The 20,769-nt window shown below is 38.9% G+C and overlaps 1 protein-coding gene across 4 annotated transcripts; it reads left to right on the top strand.

Annotated features, from left to right (window-relative positions):
- Positions 1 to 1,488: 1,488 nt before the first annotated feature.
- Positions 1,489 to 20,019, top strand: DDX43 (DEAD-box helicase 43). 4 transcript variants are annotated; one of them, XM_062608206.1, is made up of 16 exons: positions 1,489 to 1,719; positions 2,256 to 2,311; positions 2,673 to 2,805; positions 4,182 to 4,289; positions 6,656 to 6,737; positions 8,178 to 8,334; positions 8,411 to 8,529; positions 8,786 to 8,896; positions 10,274 to 10,415; positions 13,853 to 13,953; positions 14,685 to 14,772; positions 15,543 to 15,670; positions 16,217 to 16,326; positions 17,048 to 17,186; positions 17,977 to 18,064; positions 19,852 to 20,019. In XM_062608206.1, the coding sequence occupies exons 3-16, from the start codon at positions 2,742 to 2,744 to the stop codon at positions 19,957 to 19,959; spliced, it is 1,545 nt and encodes a 514-aa protein (XP_062464190.1). In that variant the 5' UTR covers positions 1,489 to 1,719; positions 2,256 to 2,311; positions 2,673 to 2,741; the 3' UTR covers positions 19,960 to 20,019. The 4 variants fall into 4 exon arrangements, with proteins under 4 accessions (XP_062464190.1, XP_062464189.1, XP_062464192.1 ...); XM_062608205.1 differs by lacking the exon at positions 1,489 to 1,719 and adding an exon at positions 1,745 to 1,765; XM_062608208.1 differs by lacking the exon at positions 1,489 to 1,719 and adding an exon at positions 1,777 to 1,902.
- The last annotated feature ends 750 nt before the right edge of the window (positions 20,020 to 20,769 follow it).

Genomic DNA, 20,769 nt, shown 5'->3' on the forward strand with positions numbered 1-20,769 from the left:
CCTCTGTGTTGAATCGTGGAAGTTGCTCTAGAATGATACTGCACCATACCTACAGCCTTCTGTCCTCACTTTGCTCTTCCTGCAGTCCTGCTGAAGATAAGCTTTACCATTTGAATGTATTAAATCTATAGCACCTGTTCTTGTGGTGAAGTCACTGTCTCTGTGGAGGCTTCAAAACAGAGCATAATTTCCATGCACAGACGACCCCCTATGTCTGTGATGAGTGAAATCTTGGATATTGAAATTTGAAGATGCAGTCTCCAGAAAGGCAGATTTTCCATGTCCGCCATTGGTACCCATGGGCTATGTAAACACTACCAAGCTCTGCCTAAGAATAAACACAGGACAGGAAAAAAGTCAAACATGTATGCAGGCTCTTCTTCTACTAAAACAGGCAATCTTGCTTCATGTGTACATAGACATAGCAGGGAAGTGTCAGAAGGCAGCAGTGCCAAGTTTTTCCTTTTTGAGTTACCCTGCAGGTCACAACAGCCAGGCACAGGTAGTCATGTCACCCATAAAGACACATACATCAGTGTTCACCATTCAGCCCTGTACCATGCCTAAAAGGAAAATTTAAAAGCCCTTGCTAAGCAGACATTCAGTGTAACTGAAGCTTTTTCTTTACATTATTATTATTTTTTCACTGTGACCCTGGGCGAGCAGTGGCACAGGTTACCCAGCGAGTTTGTGGAGTCTCCATCCTTGGAGATACTTATAAGCTACCTGTACAGTCCTGGACAACCACCTCTTGGTGTCCCTGCTTGAGCAGGGGGCTGGACAAGATGACCTCCAGAGGTCCCTTCAACCTCTGCCCTTCTGTGATTCTGTTTGCAATATTGTATCAGCTTTAGTACCTTCGGTCAAACCAATATCTTCATTAAAGCATCATTAAACCTTAATTTGAGTTTAAATATGACTTCCCTAAAAAATTCAGGCTGCAATGTATCAGCATGACATTAGCCTAGACACCTAGCAAAACCGGTGCCACCCTCCCTCCCCAGCCTCCTTTGAGGCTGCCTGCCTTCTCCCCCTGCACCCTACAGACTTGTGCCTTCCCACACGTTCAGGACCGACTTCTTTCCCTCCCTTCCTAAAACACCGCTGCCTCCCCCTCCTCAGTGCAGCCCAAGCCGGCACAGGAGAAGTAAGGGAGCGAGAAATCAGGACTTAGGACCCTGCAGCCCTGAGCGCGGAGACCGCGAGAGCTCAGCCCCGGACTCAGCAGGGACGGTCATAGGTTCTCCCCTCTCCGAGCCAGCCAATCACTGCTAGAGAGCTGCCCGTCCTGGCCAGTCAGCTCGCTCCTAGCCTACAGCGCGGTAAGGTTTCGCATATGGTCAGCGGCGGCTAGTAGGGCTGTTGGCATGTCTGACTGGGACACGGGCAGCGATGAGGACGTCGGTACGGGTCAGCCGCCATCTCCTCCTGGGTGCCTGCGCCAGCCGCCGCCTACCCCTTCGCAGAGTCACGCCTCCATAGCGGGCGGCGGCGGACGAAGGAGCGCTGAGTGGTGGCGGGAGGATGCGGCGGCGGCGGCAGTGGCGGCAGTGCCCGGCCTCGGAGAGGAGGAGTGGGAGCCTCGAGGCGCTGAGAGTCCCCTTGGCCCAGGGAAGGCGGCGCGGCAGTGGCGGTCCCGAGCTACCGCTAGCCAGCATGGTGACGCCGCGGAGCCCCTTTGCTTCCACCTCGACAGCGCCCTGGTCGGAGCTCTCATAGGTAATAACGGCCGCACACCCACACCTCGGGCGCTTGGCCTGCTGAGGTAAGCGGGTGGGGGAGGAGGAGAGGAGCCGGCCGCCGAGAGGTTCGTTCTTGTGGGCCCCTGCCCGTCCCTCTGCATCCTGAGGAGGTGCACTGCTGCCTTCTGCACGGAGGAGTGGAGCTCTCCCACTCGCCAGGGTAGCTGAGTTTTTCCTCCTCGAAGTTGTTGGCTTGGTGTCTGCTTCTCATAGCCAGCAGTGTAAGCCCCTCTCGTCTGGAGGAAGAACGGTTCTCTCTTGAGGTGATTTTGCTGCTCTATCTGAGGTGCTTTCACACACAACCCCCATGCACCTTGTATTTGGCTAATTGACACATAAGTTACCTGCATTTCCAGCAGTTTGATGTCACAGGTTGTTTTACTTATGAATGCAGGTACTCCTGTGAAGGTCTCAGGGTTTGGTCACAACCAAAATGCTAAGCATTTACCATGCGTAGTTTCTGGCAGTTTGGCCTGAATCTCTGTAACACTTAACAGTGTATCTTTATTACAGGTCGGGGTGGAAGTAAAATAAGAGAGCTTGAGGATTCTTCAGGTTCCAGGATAAAGGTACCATGTTCTGTGTGTCATTAAGGCCTGGACTATGTTGTGAACGTGATTGGTTTTGCTTTTGTGTAAATCAGTTAATGCAGCAACTCGAAGTGTGCTGCAATAGCTGTAATAATTCTACTGTTTTACGAGAATTGGTGAAAATGAAGTGTAATTGAGGGTGTAGCTTGACTTGAGAAGCTTACTGATACTCTTCCCCTAAGTATGCACTTATTACCTTTTTAGAAACGAAAAGGCACTTTAATTCCCTCAGAAGTTGAAATTCAGGAAAAAAATATCAAAGACTGTTTTAAGTATATATTTCTATATAAAGTTTGTCATTGTGGTGTTAAAAAAACTCAGTAAGGTTTTATGAACATAGGTGATAAAGGGAGCCTATGAAGCTGAAGTAAAGATTTTTGGCAGTGTTGCTGTACAAAACAAAGCCAAGATGTTGATTGATGATGCTGTTACAAGATCTGGACAAAACTACAGTAGAGGTGGGAGTGAGAAAGGTAAGGAATTTGTTTAGGGATTTGTGTGTTTGGGATTTGCGGTTTTTATGTTATTGTTCGGGGGTTGTTTGTTTAAAAAATACTGTGGATTATCTTTCCATGCATTTGGTAGTTTGATGGAGTGCTTTTATATTATTAATATACTACTGAACTGAATTAACTTTCACCTTGTTTTTGGACAGTGGCATACCTGCTTAAAACAGAAATATGTAGACATCCTCCTTTCTTGGTTGTGAAAAGTTTCCCCTTTCAAATGGCCAGACTTCTGTGAAAATGAGTTGCTGTGTGTTTTCAACAATTTAAATGAATGCAGAATGTTAGACTACTTGGTATCTTGCATTATCAGTCTGGTTCTCCAGAATACAAGCATTTGCTCTAGTTTAAGTTTTAAAGTAGTATCTGTGCAGTATTAAAGCCCTGTAAGTTTTTATGATTGTATAAGGCAAACATACTGTTTATAGCATGGGCAATGCTGACTTTTTACTGCTTTCATGGCAGGTTGGCATTTAAGATTTGGTCTTGCACATCATGCCTCTCTTTACTAGGCTTTATTGTCTAAAGTTAGTTATGTGGATTTATAAGTAATGATTGTATGTTGAGATGCTACTTACTGGTATTTGTCTGTGTGCTCCCAATGACTTTTTGTACAGGCAAACTATATCCATGGCTGTTGATCTGAGGCACTGATGAGGAAGAAGGGATCTGAGAGTTGTGTTCCAGTGTTAGAATAAGGAATAGGGTAGTTCTGAGTTTTGAGTTTAAAAGTGCCACAGAAGGTGAATGTTTCAAGAGGCTAGGAATAAAGTTTCCTTAGTACGGGTTACTGTGTTTTCCATGTGTTTCCTGCTTTTACATCAATACATAATTGTGTTGCCATTTATATCTTCAGTGTAAAACCTTTGTGAAGTGTTAATCTCGTCAAAAAAGAAGTATAGAGTGTAACTGCACCAGGACTTCATTGTGGTGTCATTGGATACTTTAGAAGTAAACCTTACTTTTTGTAGCTGTTAAAAATAAAGCTTTCTGTCTGCATATCATCTACTGGTTCACAAGTTTTTCAAAAGCCTGCTGTACAACAAGCCTTATAGCTGGAGGAGCAGCATTTCAGAACCTGTTGCCACTTTTTTTTTAAGTAGCTGAAGATGTTGAAATGCTTCTTTTTTCTTTTTTTTTATTAGAACTGCATTTGTACAGATTTTATTGATGTTTCAGACTAAGATCTAAGAAAGAATTTTCTATTTAAATGCTTCATGTCTATTAAAAATTACTTGAGAGGCCATACAATAAAAAAAAAGAAAATAAAGTGTTTGTTTTGAGGGGGGGTTTCTCACTTACCCTGCAACAGATTCCATCAAACAGCAGTTTTTTCACAACAGGAAAAACCTTGGACACTATCAAGCCTAAAGATAACCCAACGCAATCAGTGATTAACTGGGCCTATCTTCGAGAAAACAGAGCTAAATATGAAGCTATGAAGTGGGCAGGTTAGTTTTAAAATTTCAGTTGTATTAGTACTTGTCTTTATGTAATAAATCTGTTGAATGTGTAAATGTTTTAATTTTTGCTTTGAGATGTTGGAATCTTTCAAGGTCCAATTTAGTTAAAGTTTTTGCAATGAAATGACCACATCAGCATTTCTCAGCATGGTCATGGAGGACCTACATAATCAAGTAGTTCTTGCTACTCAATTAGTATTTTGACTTCACCCTTTACAGTGTTGTTTGGTATGTGGCTGCAGCAGAAAAACTGAGACCTCTAAATACAAGGGCATATAGTGACAGGAAGGGATTCTACAGGTACATAGCAAACAAAAAGCAGACTAGGGACAATGTAGGCTCCCTCTGGAAGCTCTCGGGAGAACTAGCTACACAGGATTTGGAGAAGGCTGAGGTTCTGAATGACTTCTTTGCCTTGGTCTTCACTGGCAAAGGCTCTGACCACACCACCCAAGTCTTGGAAGGTAGACACAGGGACTGTGAGAATGAAAACCCTGGGCCTGCTGTAGGAGAGGATCTGGTTCGAGACCATCTTAAAAACCTGAACATGCACAAGTCCGTGGGACCTGATGAAATCCATCCGTGAGTCCTGAAGTAGCTGGCGAATGAAGTTGCTAAGACACTGTCCATCATATTTGAAAAATCATGGCAGTCAGGTGAAGTTCCTGATGACTGGAAGAAGAGAAATATAACTCCCATTTTCAAGAAGGGGAAAATGGATGACCTGGGGAATTACAGACCAGTCAGTCTCACCTCTGTGCCTGGCAAAAGCTTGGAGCAGATTCTCCTGGAAGGCATGCTAAGGCACACGAAAAACAACAACGTGCCTGGTGACAGCCAGCATGGCTTCACTAAGGGGAAATCCTGCCTGACCAATTTGGTGGCCTTCTATGATGGGGCTACAGAACTGATGGACAGGGGTAGAGCCGTTGATGGCATCTACCTGGACTTATGTAAAGCGTTCGACACTGTCCCACACGACATCCTTGTCTCTAAATTGGAGAGACATCAATTTGATGGATGGACCACTCAATGGATAAAGAACTGGCTGGATGGCTGCACGCAAAGAGTTGTGGTCAATGGCTCCATGTCCAGCTGAAGACCAGTAACGAGTGGCGTCCCTCAGGGATAGGTGTTGGGACCGGTCTTGTTTAACATCTTCATCACTGACATGGACAATGGGATTGAGTGCGCCCTCAGCAAGTTTGCCGATGACACCAAGCTGTGTGGTTCAGTTGATACACTGGAGGGAAGGAATGCCAGCCTCATGAAGTTTAACCATGCCAAGTGCAAGGTCTTATACCTGGGTCGGGGCAATCCCAGGCACAGCTACAGGTTGGGCAAAGAAGAGATTCAGAGCAGCCCTGTGGGGAAGGACTTGGGGGTGCTGGTCGATGAGAAAATGGACATGAGCCGGCTTCAGTGTGCGCTTGCAGCCCAGAAAGCCAACCGTATCCTGGGCTGCATCAAGAGGAGCGTGACCAGAAGGTCAAAGGAGGTGATCCTGCCCCTCTACTCTGCTCTTGTGAGACCTCACTTGGAGTATTGTGTGCAGTTCTGGTGTCCTCAACATAAAAAGGACATGGAACTGTTGGAACAAGTCCAGAGAAGGGCCACGAGGATGATCAGGGGACTGGAGCACCTCCCATATGAAGATAGGCTGAGGAAGTTGGGGCTGTTCAGCCTGGAGAAGAGAAGGCTGCGTGGAGACCTCATAGCAGCCTTCCAGTATCTGAAGGGGGCCTATAAGGATGCTGGGGAGGGATCCTTCATTAAGGACTGTAATGACAGAACAAGGGGTAATGGGTTAAAACTTAAGGAGGGAAGTTTAGATTGGATATAGGGAGGAAATTCTTTCCTGTTAGGGTGGTGAGGCACTGGAATGGGTTGCCCGGGGGGGGTTGTGAATGCTCCATCCCTGGCAGTGTTCAAGGCCAGGTTGGACAAAGCCTTGCGTGAGATGGTTTAGCATGAGGTGTCCCTGCCCATGGCAGGGGGGTTGGAACTAGATGGTCTTAAGGTCCTTTCCAACCCTAACGATTCTATGATTCTGTGACATGCGGGAATGGCTTTACACTGGAACAAGTTGCCCAGAGAAGCTGTGGCTGCCCCATCCCTGGCAGTGTTCAAGGCCAGGTTGGACAGGGATTTGAGCAACCTGGTCTAGTGGAAAGTGTCCCTGCCCATGTAAAGGGGTTGGAACTGGGTGATCTTAATGGTCTCTTCTAACTCAAACAATTCTGTGATTCTATGAAATACTATAGTATGTGTTAGGAGAAATTACTTTAGAACTTGAAATGCGGGCAAGCAGTTCTTTTGCATGTACTGAAGTTTACTTTTCCTGACTCTTTAAGACTTGCCTCCAATAGAGAAAAACTTCTATAAAGAATCATCAAGAACAGCATCTATGTCACAAGAAGAAGTGGAGCTGTGGCGGTAAGACCTTTTCTACAGGGAATCGTCTGTTTTGCAGGAATTGATATTAAAGAATAAAGCCCAGAAAGTGGATGATAAACTACTGAGACAGCAGCATTAATGGTAGGGTCTTGTAATAACTTGGAACTTTTTCTTAGTAATTAAACAATATTTACCAGATGAGATTATATTAGTTGCTTGGAAAATTTCTCTACAAGTGTTTTATATGGTTGACTTTCAGAGGGGAAAAAATAAACCAGACAGTTCAATGGCCTTTGGATATTCCTTACATTTCATGAGACAGCATGTTCCCGTTTTTTAGGTCCTTCCAAATGTGATTGTTCACATCTTGAATACTTCTTGGCTGCCATTTTCTTCTCTGTATGTTTTAGTCAAATACTGTCTTCAAAACAAATTTCAGGTACCTTGTATTACTTTTCTTTTTGCATGGTGTCTGGTTTTGGTTTTTTTTCTCTTGCATGCCCATCAGGGAAACCTTGCCACAATGAGTAAAGTATGGAACTGATGCCTGTTTCTTTAAAGTATAGATATGTGTTATTGTTAGAGCTAGTCAAGCACAGCAGAACATTTTTATGTAGGTTCAGAATATGTATTGAGGAAGAGCACTTTCTTGTGAGATAAAGAAATGTTCTTCCTTTTTCATCTAATCTGTTTGCTTTAAGACAAAACAGTAATTGAAAAAAGAAAATGTATTTTTTTTAAACATGAGAAAAACTCAAATTACCCATGTTTTTCCTAGCTCACATCCTGCTTGAAGTAAAGCTATTTGCTGAATAGAATCTTCAGAAGAGTACAGGGCTGGAATGAAAATAAATTACTTATGCATATTAATACCTCTTAACTGGGGGGAGCCTTGGAACCTCAGTGTTTAGTGTAGCTTTTTCTGTGCATGTTGCGGTTTGGGTTTTGGTTGTTTGGTTTTGGAGATTGGGTTTTGCTTGGGTATTTTTCTGAGCTTGTCTTGCTGACTACATTCTTTTTTCTAAACTATTGTTTGTATTTTACAGAGCTTCCAGAAAACTGCTCTGAAAGTATTTCAGGAAGGCTTTTGGCAGAACATAGGGTTCTGACAAAGAAGTCCAGTCCATTCCTCTGAATTCTGGCTTGTCTTTAGGTTTAAAAACTTGACACAGTTGTCTCATTTGTAATAGAATATAATTGAAGCCTAATATGACAGGACTGCAGTTCATGTTAATAACAATATATAACTTCACAATAGTCTTTCTTAAGAAAGAATGGTAATTGATGCCTCCAGGAGAAGTGTTTTTGTAGAAAGGCTTTCTTAAAGTTAGAATACTTATAAGTCTCATTCAAGAATCTGAACTTGGAGGTTTTTGTTTCAGGAATTAAAAAAGAATCAGAAAGGCAGTCTTTTTTGTTAGCTCTACTTTCTCAGATAATGAGACTTTAAAGCAATTGCACTTCTTTAATTCTATACAGGAAAGAAAATAATAATATAATTTGTGATGACTTAAAAGAAGGTGAAAAGCGCTCCATTCCCAATCCTGTTTGTAAGTTTGAAGATGTATTTGAGCATTATCCTGATATTATGGCTAATATAAGAAAAGCTGGTTTTCAAAAGCCTACACCAATTCAGGTATGTCTTCAATTTTGATGACTCTAACTGAAGCTTTAGAGAAAAATGCATTTAAGTATTTGTTGTTTTATGTTAGTCCCAGGCATGGCCAATCATACTTCAAGGACTTGATCTTATTGGTATAGCACAGACTGGTACTGGGAAGACATTAGCATACTTAATGCCTGGATTCATTCACTTGACTTCACAACCAATGTAAGGATATGCTTGAGTTGTTTAGCTGTGGATACTTTCCCCTGCCCCTACCCCTCATATGATGTTTTTTTAGTAAAGCTAATAAAATTCATATAATTGTATGATTTATAACCTGGTGGAAAAAGTACCAAATTGGTTACCATAGATTACATTAGCAGTGCAGTGAGAAAGTCTAGAACAGTATGAAAACATTCAATATCAGTTGTGATGGATTTTGTCTAGCCTTATACCCACATTCTAGAGCTTCTTATTGCAGATCCAAAGATCAGCGTGGGGGGCCAGGAATGTTAGTCCTTGCTCCTACTCGAGAGCTGGCTCTTCAAGTAGAGGCAGAATGTTTGAAGTACACATACAAAGGAATTAAAAGGTAATCTTGCTTCTTAAGTTTCGTTTTTTTTTCCCTACCACTTGTGGTTTAATTCACCTACTAAAATAAGGCATTTGCTAAGAGAGGAGGTGAAGGTAGTAATTGCAGAGTTCATATTTTCCTAGTTTTTTAGAATGCCTGTTTTGACTACTGTCATAGTGAGAGTCTGTTTCTTACATAGTTGGAGTTCTCTGCATTGTAGCTTTGTTGCTTCTTATTTTTCTGTGTGGACAGCTGAGAAGAGTTTGTCTGTCTCCTCGGCACCTTGCTGTTAGGTTAGTTGTAGACAGCAATAAGGTCTTTCCAAGCCTCCTCTTCAGGCTGAACAAGCTTCGTTACCAGTTTCTCATGTAATCCACCCCATCTCCTTTACTTTCTTGGTAGCTGCCTGCTGAACCTGCTCCAGTATGAATATACGTGTCTTGTAATAGAGGCAGGGGGTAAAAAAACTGGATGTTGTGCTTGAGGTGTCATCTCACAGGTGCTGAATAAAAGAGAATAAAGAGCGCTTTCAACCTTCTGGCTACCTTCTCCATAGTACACAGCTGGCTTTCTTTTCTGTGGCATTACGTTGTTGGATAATGGTCAGTTCCTTAGCCACCCAACTCTTTTTGTGCAAAGCCATCTTCTAGAATGTTGCCCCTCAGCCATGGGATAATTCTATCCCCATCTTTGCTTTTGTTAATCTTCATGGAATTCCTGTCAGCCCATTTCTCCAGCCTTTTGTGGCTTTTCTGAATAACAGCTCTCTACTGTGTTGACTGCTTCCCCCAGTTTGGTTTCATCCACAAACCTTCTGAGAATGTACGTCTTCATTTAAGCTGTTAAACAGACATTACTGTACTCCAAAACTTAACTTTCAGGGCTCTCTGATAGCTTTGTATAGCATTCAGAATTAGTCATCAAATACTGAGATGTACATTCTGCTTCCTTCTCAAAAATACTGTTGAGTTTTACAGAGCACATTGAGTTTGTGTGAGTAAGCCCGATACCTTATTGAGTGCATTGATTGTTTTAACAAAAGCATGTCTGACTTTTGATGATACTGTTTATAAAATCATGCATCCTTTCATATGTTCATCTGGTTTTGGTGTGAATATCTTCAGAACAACCCAAAATATACTCGTACACCTTCCTCCCCTTCGTGATTGCGTTCACTACAGTTTCAGCAGAGAGATATTGCTGAACTGCTGAGGGAGGATCATTCAGTGTTAAGTCCATTATTTCCTGTGATACTGTAAGTCACACTTACTGTATTCCTTCCTTTTGGTAATACCTGATGATGCTTTGTAAAATAAAGCAAAATGGTGATATTTATTTGAAAATGCTTTAGTTGAACCTTAATATGCTGCTTCTGTAAAACACTTTGTTTTTCAGTATTTGCATATATGGTGGTGGGGACCGAAAAGGACAGATAGACGTGGTTACCAAAGGTGTGGATATTGTTATTGCTACTCCTGGCAGACTGAATGATCTTCAAATGAACAACTTCATAAATTTGAAGAGCATAACGTACCTGGCAAGTAGCTGATATGGACTGAATAATGTACCAGTTGGGTAATGGTTGATTTGGTGTGAACTTAAGCTTTAATGAAGTTTCCTCTGAACTTTTTAAGTCTTAAATTTACGATAGGTCTTAACATTGAGATTGGTGTTGGAGAGATGATTGGTACTTACCATAATTGCATTGCAGATGTGGAATATTCCCTAAAAAAATATAAAACAGGCTTCTAGTACAGTAAGCATTTAAAAGATGCTAAATTTTTATCTCTTATTTGTCAAGTTTGATGTTTTGAAGCAAGTTTTGTCAGGATCAGTTATTAATGGATGAAATGCCTTTTCGAAGTTTTCTTTTCCTTTTCTTGTCATGGTTACCAGTGACTCATGTTCTTAGAACTTGTGCAGCAAGCACCAGCATTAGATATTTAAATGTTTGGGTGTCTGACTTTCTTCTGATCTCAGGGAAAATAGCCATGTAAACATCATTATGAATCCTTATGTCTTCATTTAATTCTTGCCTTTTTCTGTGCTGGATGCTTAAATCCATTGCTATTTTGTAAAATACTTACATGTATTCAAATTATTTCCAAGTTATCTGTTTAATTGGTGGCATTTAACAATGTGCCCCGCTTTTCCTCCCTTCTCTCCACCCATTCCCCTCTAAGGGTTAAATACTCATGCTGAAAAGTTAGCTCCAGTTCTAGTTAATAGTTGTGAACTTACTGGCAAGGCCCGTGGTGGTATAGTATCATTAGGGAAAAAAAAAAAAAAGAATATTATTGGGAGACATGAGAGTAGTTTCATGTAGGAGAGTAACATATAATTACTAAGGAGGAAAGAAAGGCCTGAGAACCTTCTTTCTGAGAACTGTAAGAACATCAGTAATCTTTCTCTGCCAAGGTGGAGTACAGTCATATTACAAGCACACGCTGCTTTCTAAAGCAAAGAATATATATGTAACCAAAACTGGATGTTTCAGTATATGCAAGGTATACTGTAGTATGATATTAAGTTTGATAGCTAAAAATAAGCTATCTAATTGAAAAACCTCATGATGTAAAGCAGGAGAACATTGTTTGTTGTATCACTAGAAGTTAAATATTTTCAGAAGATTGACACCAGTGCAAGGACTGTGATTTGCAAAGTGGTTGTCTCGTGCCTAAGACTTTTTGGAAATGCTGTGCTTCTTTAGGTCTGTTTGAAAAGCTGGACATCCAAAATGCTCTTTTTAATGTTACTATATCTTTTTCCTCATAGTTTCTTGTACTTTTAGATATATAAGATGCTTTCCATTTCCATATCTTCATTTATCAATCTTAAGCCCCTCCCCCCAAAAAAAAAGTTTCATTTTGCAGCCTTATTTCAGAGAAAAGAGACTGGTATTAGATTTCAACTTTAACACCTTTGATGAAGAATGCTGTTCATTCAAGAGGTTCTTTTACAGTTTTGATTTAAAGACACTGAGTCTTATGAATGCTCCCAAGGTGCACAAGTATTATTTGCTGATATAATTGTTTTCCAAATGACTTCCAAGGTCAGAAATAAGAATACAATTGTTTGTTTAAAACAAATAAACAAAACCCCAAACTCTGTTAGAGTTAATTAGGTTTGAATATAGACCGTACATAAGGTGAATTTGAGGCAGAGAATTTGTCTTCTTGCCTCACAGAACTGTCAAGTTGTTGCAGTCTTGATTCAGGTTTTAGGAACCTATTTATTCAAGATAGGCTGGGTTTTATGATTTCAGAAGAAAGACTGGGAAATCATCACATACAGCCTTTTGATTGTTTGCAGTACATGTCATTTGAAGATTGCTTTCTGTTCTGCTGTGTTTGGTATAAATTGCTATTCATTCATCAGTAATCTAAGCGATTTTTTTTCTTTTGACCTTATGCTCATAAAGCATAAGTAAGGAAATTGGAGTTGTGCATGAATTACTGGGAAGCATTTAGGGAAAAGTATATACTGAAAAAAAACCCACGTGAATTAGGGCATAGAAGGTAGATTGGAGTAGGTTTTATTCTTCAAATACAAAAACTAGTGCAAAACTTATTGATAACTTATTTAAAACAGAGGGAAGAAAATAATTTTTACATGAAGAGCTGGCTTGTTAGAATTTCTTGGCAAGAAGCAGAACTGAAATAAAAATATTAACAAGTAAATATGTGTAGATAACATGAAACCTAAGATTATGTCAGCTGGGGGAAGATCTAGCTTATAAATCAGGACCTGGCTGTGAGGTGAGGTATTTGGAAAAAATATAGTGCTAATATCTATTTTCTGTATATTATAGTCTTTGTTCTTTATTAAGTAGCTATCAGAAATAAGGAAAGGGAATTTCAACTACTCTGAGATGGCTAATATGCATACATACTTTTTTTCTTCTTTCTTTCCAGCAAAGTATCGGTGTGCTTAATAACTTAGAAAACTGCTGTTGCTGCAAGGGGCATAGTAGACAACTCTGTATACAAAATTAGTGATGTTTCAGTCGTGCCACTGTATTAGAATCCAAGTAGTTAATGAAATCTCTGCGAGTCCTTTGAATATCAATTTCAGGAGATTTACATAGATAATACACTAAAAACCTTGACTAGAATAAAACATCTGAAAAGAATGGATCAGCAAAATCGGGACAGAATGGCATTATCATCAAAGTCTTATGCTTCCACATAAGTGACTAGAAAATGTCAGTACGTAAAAGTGTGAGCTGTATAACTTTGGTTTATATAAACACTATTTGAAAATTAAAGGAGAAAAATTAAAATTAAAGGAGCCAGACTTCTTCCTTTGTATAAGACTCTGAAAACAGCCACAAGCATGCTTGTATATGAGAAAAATAAACTAGTTCCAAATAGTTTTACTCAGGCCTTCATCTCACTTGTTCTCTTTTGGTTTTTTGTGCTTTGGTTTTGTTTTGTTTTGCAAGATGAAATGGGTTTGAGTTTTGTAGTGTCCTAGTGTGAGCCAGAATGTAGAGTCTGGCTTATTTCCTACTTCTGATGAGAAAATAAATTGATAACTGATATTTTGGCCTAGTATAAGATCTATATCAAGTTAGAAGTGAGGTTTATTTTTTTTTCCCTTTAAATTGCAAAGTGAAAGTGTGGGGTGTCTATTTTCGCATTTTTCTGCCCTCCCTTGCATTTGGTTGGTTTTGTTGTTTGCTGTTCTTTTAATACTGTGCTTAGTTTTAGGCACCAACCAAATTATTGTTAAACAGTTGTTTTTTCCTTCAAGTGCTCTCAAAGGTGCTGTGGATTTTTTTTGGTTTGCCCACAAATATGTTTTGAAATGAAAAGGCTTCAAGGAAATCAAAGAGGTGAAATAGAAGTTGAACAAATTTTGCAATACATTATGGATTGGATTCTGCAATTAAAACTGATACCATTAAAATGGTCTGCTCTGTATTGTCTTGCTGAAACCCTTACCTGAGGAACTAAAACTTGTTCTGAGCAGGTTTTGGATGAGGCTGACAGGATGTTGGATATGGGATTTGAACCTCAGATTATGAAAATCCTGATAGATGTGCGGCCTGACAGACAAACTGTTATGACAAGGTATGGAAACATAATAGTGCTCAGTACTTAAACACTGTAAACATCAGGACTTGAATAAGTTAACTTTGGAATAAATATTTCAGTTTTATTAAAACTTCTACCAGCCTAAATGGGAACTTTTATGGTGCATAATGGCATCAGTTTTCTTTCCAGTTCTGTCTTAATGAGTCATTTGATAATTTTATTTTATTTCATTTCATACCCCTTTTTTGATGTTTTACCTCAACTACAAAAAAAAAACCGAGATCTTCCCGAAAAGGAACGTGTCCTGGGAGTGCTAGAACTGCTGTATCAATTTGAAATGCTAACTTTGACCAAACGTGTATCCTAAACTTCTGATCAGTGTCTGTACAGTCTGTACCTGGATTCATTTTAAATTTATGCAGCTTTTGGGATCTTAACAGTAAAATATCCCAACAATAAATTTTCTGCTGTTCTAGAAGTTAGAAAACTACTAGGAACTTGCTTGTTAGGTGTCACTGAAATACAAAACTCACTTTTGGCTTCATTAGAAAGGCTCCATAACTTTTGCCTGTACTTTTAACCTAGAAAGTTATCTTTAAAGGTTGAGTGCTGTTTACTAATAAGATGATTTCTCAATGTTATGTAAGCTCATTACTGTTACTGCATCTTCAAGTGTTTCACTAGTGTATAAGAAAAGAAAGAAGAATAAGATGAAATTAGTGAGCCATGTGTTGGTTTTTTTTTTTTCTTCTTTGCTTCCTCTTTAGTGCTACTTGGCCTGATGGTGTTCGTCGCCTAGCAAAATCCTATTTGAAAAATCCTATGATTGTATATGTTGGCAGTCTTGACTTAGCAGTAAGTTATATTTTTCCTATATAAGAAGAAGAACCTACAGTTAAACCAGGAAATATTTTGCTTGCAACCTTAAAATCAATCCAAACTTTCAAAACAGTAGCTCCACATTATTCTTTTTAAAGCAATTGGGGAAGAACTTTGTTCTTCTGTTTCTGTAACAAGATCTTGAAGTCCTAGATCTTCAGTAGAAGACGGCACAAGTGACAAGTATCAGTCAAATTAACACTTGAATAATGTACTTCGGAGTGGCACATGTTCTTGCCTGAATCCTTACTCTTGCAGTCTTCACTTCTGTTTCTTAATTACTTTTCCTTGTGAAGATCTTTATTCTAATGCTTACAGATCCTTACCTGGATCTGTGTTTCTTAACTACTGCTTTCTCAAAACAAAGTGAAAGCTCTATACTAAACTCCTGGAAAGCTTTTGTCTAGAGCAGGAGCATGTATGTGCATTACTGTAAGAACTGTCTTCAAAGTCCAAAACTTCTAATATGTACTTGCATACTTGTCAGGCTTCTGCCACTTCAGTTGGCTTCAGTACCAGCAGAATTTACAGAAATGTTAAGATCTCCACATCCTGGTCCAGAGATTGCTTGAAGTTTGGCTCTTAAATTATGAGGTTTTGTTTTTTTTTTCCCTTTTCAGTTCCCCTTTTTTTTTTCTTTATGATAGAGAATAAGAAAACTTAGTACCCTGTACACTTTTAGGTAGAAATAGGGGGAAAATGTACTTTTCATCTGTTACTTAGCATGCCTTTTTACTGTGTAACAGGCAGTAAATACGGTCGAACAGAGAGTTGTTGTTATTGCCGAGGAAGAAAAGAGAGCTTTCGTGCAATGCTTCATTGAGTCTATGAAGCCGCAAGACAAGGTCATAATTTTTGTGGGAAAAAAACTTAAGTATGTAATCACTTCCCAGTATTACATCTCTTCACTGTTTTCTAACAAATACTGATAGTTTCTTAGTTCACATAGTAATTACAAAGTGTAACAACTTTTGTCAACAATGTGTGGGTAGTAGTAATAGTCTTATTTACTTAGTCATTCCTCCAGACTGACTGGTAGTTTCTATTTAATTTTTTTTAATGTCATTAATGGTGATAAATCTCAATTTCACATAGTTAAAGTAGGTGTTAAGATTCTTGGTTAATGTGATGTGCTGCTTACTTCCATACACAACGTGGGGGCAGCACTCTTTTTACCAAACCTGAGCTTTTTGAGTGAACAACACAAAACAGTAATCTGTTATTTCTCTTATACATAAATAAAAGCAAAAAATTATGTGGAGCATAGTCTTGCCTTCATACTCTTTCATAATAAATATCAGCTGACCTAGCTGGGGTTTTGTCCTTTGGCACATGTTTAGTTCTTGTTGTCACATTATCTTTTGGATGTAAATCCAGATTCTGCGCTTCTTTTAAGAACTGTTGTTTTACTTCATCCTAGAGCTGATGACTTAGCAAGTGACTTAAGTCTCCAAGGAATTCCAGTACAGTCACTTCATGGTAACAGGGAACAGTGGGACCGAGAGCAGGCTTTAGATGACTTCAAGAAAGGTAGGTTTGTACTAAAGTACTCATTTGTTTAAGCCCAGGTTTATAAAGCTTGTCATGTGCAGAATTTTGTGTATTTCTAAGTGCCATGTCTCTTCAGTACCGCAGAAATTAAAACATTAGAAAGCTCTGAATGATATGGTTACTTTGTTAATTTGACAAGCAAACAAACAAAAAACAAAACAAATTGCTCTTCAATAAAATTTGGAATGTCTTAGGAATTAAAAATATTTGAGGCTTATTTTGTTTTTTTTAAGTCTCTAGAAAAGTCAGTATTATATTAGTCTGCAGAATGGTAAACTTAAGTGTCAAATGATGGTGCTTTCAGTGAAACAATTCTGTTTTTGATTATGCCAGTAGGGGTTATCCTTTGGGGTTATGTGTTCATATGTTAATAGAACAGAGTAGTCCTATGATAAGGATGCTAGCTGAGAATAAAGTTGTTGAGGTTTCTGTTCTTTTCACAGACTCTTTATATCAGCTAGGTATGTTTCTTGCTTCTCCTGCACCTTGCTGTTCTTCTTGTGAAATACAAATAATAGTAAAATGACGTTTTGAGTGCTTACTTAACCACCTTGTATTTGAAGCTAACTCAGCATGACTTGCAACAAACATTTTTTTCCATTTGTGTTAAGTGCATTATATGCTAGAAATCCAATAGACTGGAGTATATTTTCTGTTTATTCCATAAGCTCCCATTCTCTTTCTGTTGTATTTATTTTAGGCAGAGTCAGAATACTGGTAGCTACTGACGTAGCCTCCCGTGGCCTTGATGTGCATGATATTACTCATGTTTTTAACTTTGACTTCCCACGCAACATTGAAGAATATGTTCATCGAGTAGGTCGTACTGGAAGAGCAGGGTAAATGTTTACAAGAAGACAGTAATATATTGTCAATACTTTATGCACTGCATAGGTGTTTCTCTCGTCAAATGCTAGAACTGTAGTTGTTTATATGGGTAGGAGAGTGAAGACTTCAAGTCTATCAAAGTATGCTTTAGATAACCGTGCTTTATGTTTTGAAATTAGTTCACCGTTAAGCAAACAAGTTTTCCATTTTTCTGTTACTTCACTGAAGTGGATGGGAAAGAGGGATGTTTGAAAGCTGGTTTAAATGTAGGGAAAAATTGCAGCTCAAAACAATGTCTGTGTAGGTATTCTGAAATGTCACTTCCTTGTTTGTCTCTTCATGAGTCACCGAGTTGTTTAGTTTTCTGGATGGCCTGTTGGGAAAAACATACATAAATTTAAAGGTTTCAGGTGTAGTTTAGTGTTAGGACTTTTGAATGCTGCTTTCCCAGGTAGGCACAAGTGTGGCTTGTTTGTTTGTTTTTTCCATTATTTTTTTCTTGTGCATGTGTTTGTTTTAATCATTTTATGAGCACGTATCTCTTCATACTTAAATATGTTGTCTTTATGCTAGGTTTATTGTCTAAATTAGTTGTGCTTTTGCTCCATTTTAGGTGAATTGCCATATTCTGATCTTTATGAAAAGTTGCTCTCTGTCATGTGCATAGTAAATACTCAAGCCAGTTTTTACTTACCAATTCAATAATATTGGCTGCAGTACAATTTATTAGTGTATAGGTCAATAGGAAGAGTTTAGCAGCAGTCGTTTTGGAGATCAACAGTCATTTCATTCCTTGTTTAGACGTACTGGGGAGGCAATAACACTTGTCACTAAGAATAACTGGAAGTTTGCATCTGAGCTGATTGAAATTCTGGAAAGAACAGACCAAGTAAGAATACATCTTGCTGGGTAAGATTTATGTTGGTTCTGGGTTACGAGCTGAAACGATTCATGAAGGTCTATGCCTACTTACACTTTTCTTGGTGAGTGCTCATAATGCCTCAAACAAAAAATGGGTTCTTAAGTCTCTCTTGTCCGTAGCTGTATTTTATCTTACAGATTAGTCCCAGAAAGAACCAGGAACTTAAAGACTTCCACATCCAAAGAAAAAGTAACTAACATAAGCACACATAGGGGTCTGCATACGATTAATAGGACCTATTTTATCTTGTAGTACTTTATTCCATTTGTATTTCACTTCTGGATGCATGTTCTTATTTGAAGGTGTAAATACCAGTAATATTTGTATCAGAATCTCTCAGTTTATTATATCTGGCAGTTGTGATACCTGCGTGTACTTTTCCAAGCTATTTTTCTTACAGATGTATGGGAAATATGACTGGAATTTGATTTTTTTTGTTGCTTTGGGTTTTGTTTTTGTTTTGTTTGTTTTACTTTATGTGGGGGGACGGGAGTTTGAGTACAAGCTGAATTGCTTTTACCTAGGATCTGTGGTTGTTATTGTGGATGCTTACTCGAACTTTAACTCGAGTTAGAACTCCACCTGAATTTTCTAGTTTACAACTCTTTGAAGGATGTTATGCCACTTACTACGAACATGAGAATTCCAATTAGTTTGAATAAACTCTGTTTCATACTGCAGGAGAGGATCTGATGCTAAGAAAGAAAATCATCCAGTGTTTCAACTGGAAACCAGCTTTGTCTCATTACTTATCTCTCTTGATACAAGTCTGTAGTGATTTTCAGCTAGAGAGATGCATAATTTTTCACTTTATTTTTAAGCAGTGTCTAAAACTGAGTCCAAATAGACTGTTCCATATGCATCCTATTGCATGGACTCCTGATAGCCAGGGCAGTTGTTTACCCGTAAGAGCAATTCAGCACGTAAAATATCTGCTAGCAAGCTGACGCTCATGCCAGCTTAAGAAAAATTGCTTACAGCAAATGGCAAGTATTGCTGAATTATGGCAAAAGAAGTGGAAACTGGAGGAACATACTGCCCTGGCTGCATTCTTCACCTGTTCAAGCATTGCCAGGTGTAGGCATTTCTAAGGAGACTTGAAAGTGTTTGTACTGTACTGCTTGCGCTGCATTTGTGCCAGTCACAGGGAGACAAACCACAAAGGCTGAGCAATCACATTAATGCTGCGCTCACATGCACTGTGTGAGCTTGCTCTCCGATCAGGAAACTGATTCTGGGCTGGATACCCCTACCTGCTGCATAGTTACATGCTGTAGCAGATCGTCAAACCAGGCTGGCTTTGGTAGATGAGTGATCCAAAACCTCTTCTGTCAGTAGACACTTGTACTGCATTTTGCAGCAAACATTGCATCAATGTCTGCCATGACAGTGGCGTTGGACATTTTTTTTTTCATCTGTTCATCATCACCGACATACATTTCTGCCTGAAATACTTGTGTTTTAATTAGCTGGTTGTATGCTGTTGTCAGATAAGGTGATCTGAGTATAAATATGTCATTGAAAATCCAGAGACTCTGTGCTGATTATTTGTAAGTATATTTTTGAGTATAATTTTATGTAAAAAGGCTTCTCCATGGATCTCTACAGAAAGACAATTTGCAAAATGACAGAGGCCTGATAAATAACAAAATCAAGTTTGGGAGCACACAAATCAATGACATTTTTGTAAAGTAGGGTCTAAAATTTTAGATTTATATAAAACTGGCCTTGTTCTTGTGCTACTTTCTTATCAGATTGTTCCTAATGAGCTTATTGCAATGGCACAAAGATACAAAGAATTTCAAATTAGAAAAGAAATCGGGAAGGATCTACGAAGACCTCAGAGCAAGCCCTCAAGATAACTGTAATCCCCTGCAGTAAGAAAAGAGTAAGTGATTATAGTTAGTGCTAGCCTCTATGGGCTTGAATTTAGAAGTTGCTTTTCTCAGTTGATTGTTTTCTGTACCTGTCCCATTTAAATAAAACGTGTTTTAAGAAGTGGCTTAGAAAAGAAAACCGTTTAACTTCATACAGAAATAAATCTAGTTTTGTGCATGAACACTATTTTCACTTAGGAAAAATTAATTTCATTTAAAAAGAAAATATTTTTTCTTGTGATGTGCATAATTTATAAAGTCCTTATCTACTGGTTAAAAAATAAACACCGTGGCTTTGGTTGTTGGGTTTTGGGTTTGTGGGTTTTATTGGGGTTTGCTTGGTTTGTGGGGTTTTTTGCTTTGTTTTTTTGGTTAAATGTATTAATATAAGAATGTAAAATACAATTTTTCTTTTTATTTTCAGAGAACTGGATTAGTGAATGTAAGCAGTATTTGTCAGCATGGCTTCAAAATGCTGGACTTTTGCATTGATACATCACACTTCCCAGTGGCATGCAGTTTTTCCAAAGATAACTTAGTTATTTGAAAACTGTTGTTTGCATTAACTATTCGCTGAAGCAAGTTTGGTTTGGTTTTTATTTTAAAACTTAACACTGAAAGACATTTTTGTTTTGATGTGTCTCTAGCTTTTTTTGAGAGAATTCTACATTTCTTTTTAATGGAGGAGAGTGTAACAAGAAATACATGTCCATGGCTAACTGCTGAAAAAAAAGCAGCTTTTACTCTTGTTATCATAGATGTAATTTTCTTGCTTAAGGAACTAAACCAAGAGTT

This window comes from Pezoporus occidentalis, unplaced genomic scaffold (assembly GCF_034315485.1).
Source record: "Pezoporus occidentalis ecotype Australia unplaced genomic scaffold, CSIRO_AGI_Poc_V1 ctg13, whole genome shotgun sequence".
In the NCBI taxonomy this organism is placed as follows: domain Eukaryota; kingdom Metazoa; phylum Chordata; class Aves; order Psittaciformes; family Psittacidae; genus Pezoporus; species Pezoporus occidentalis.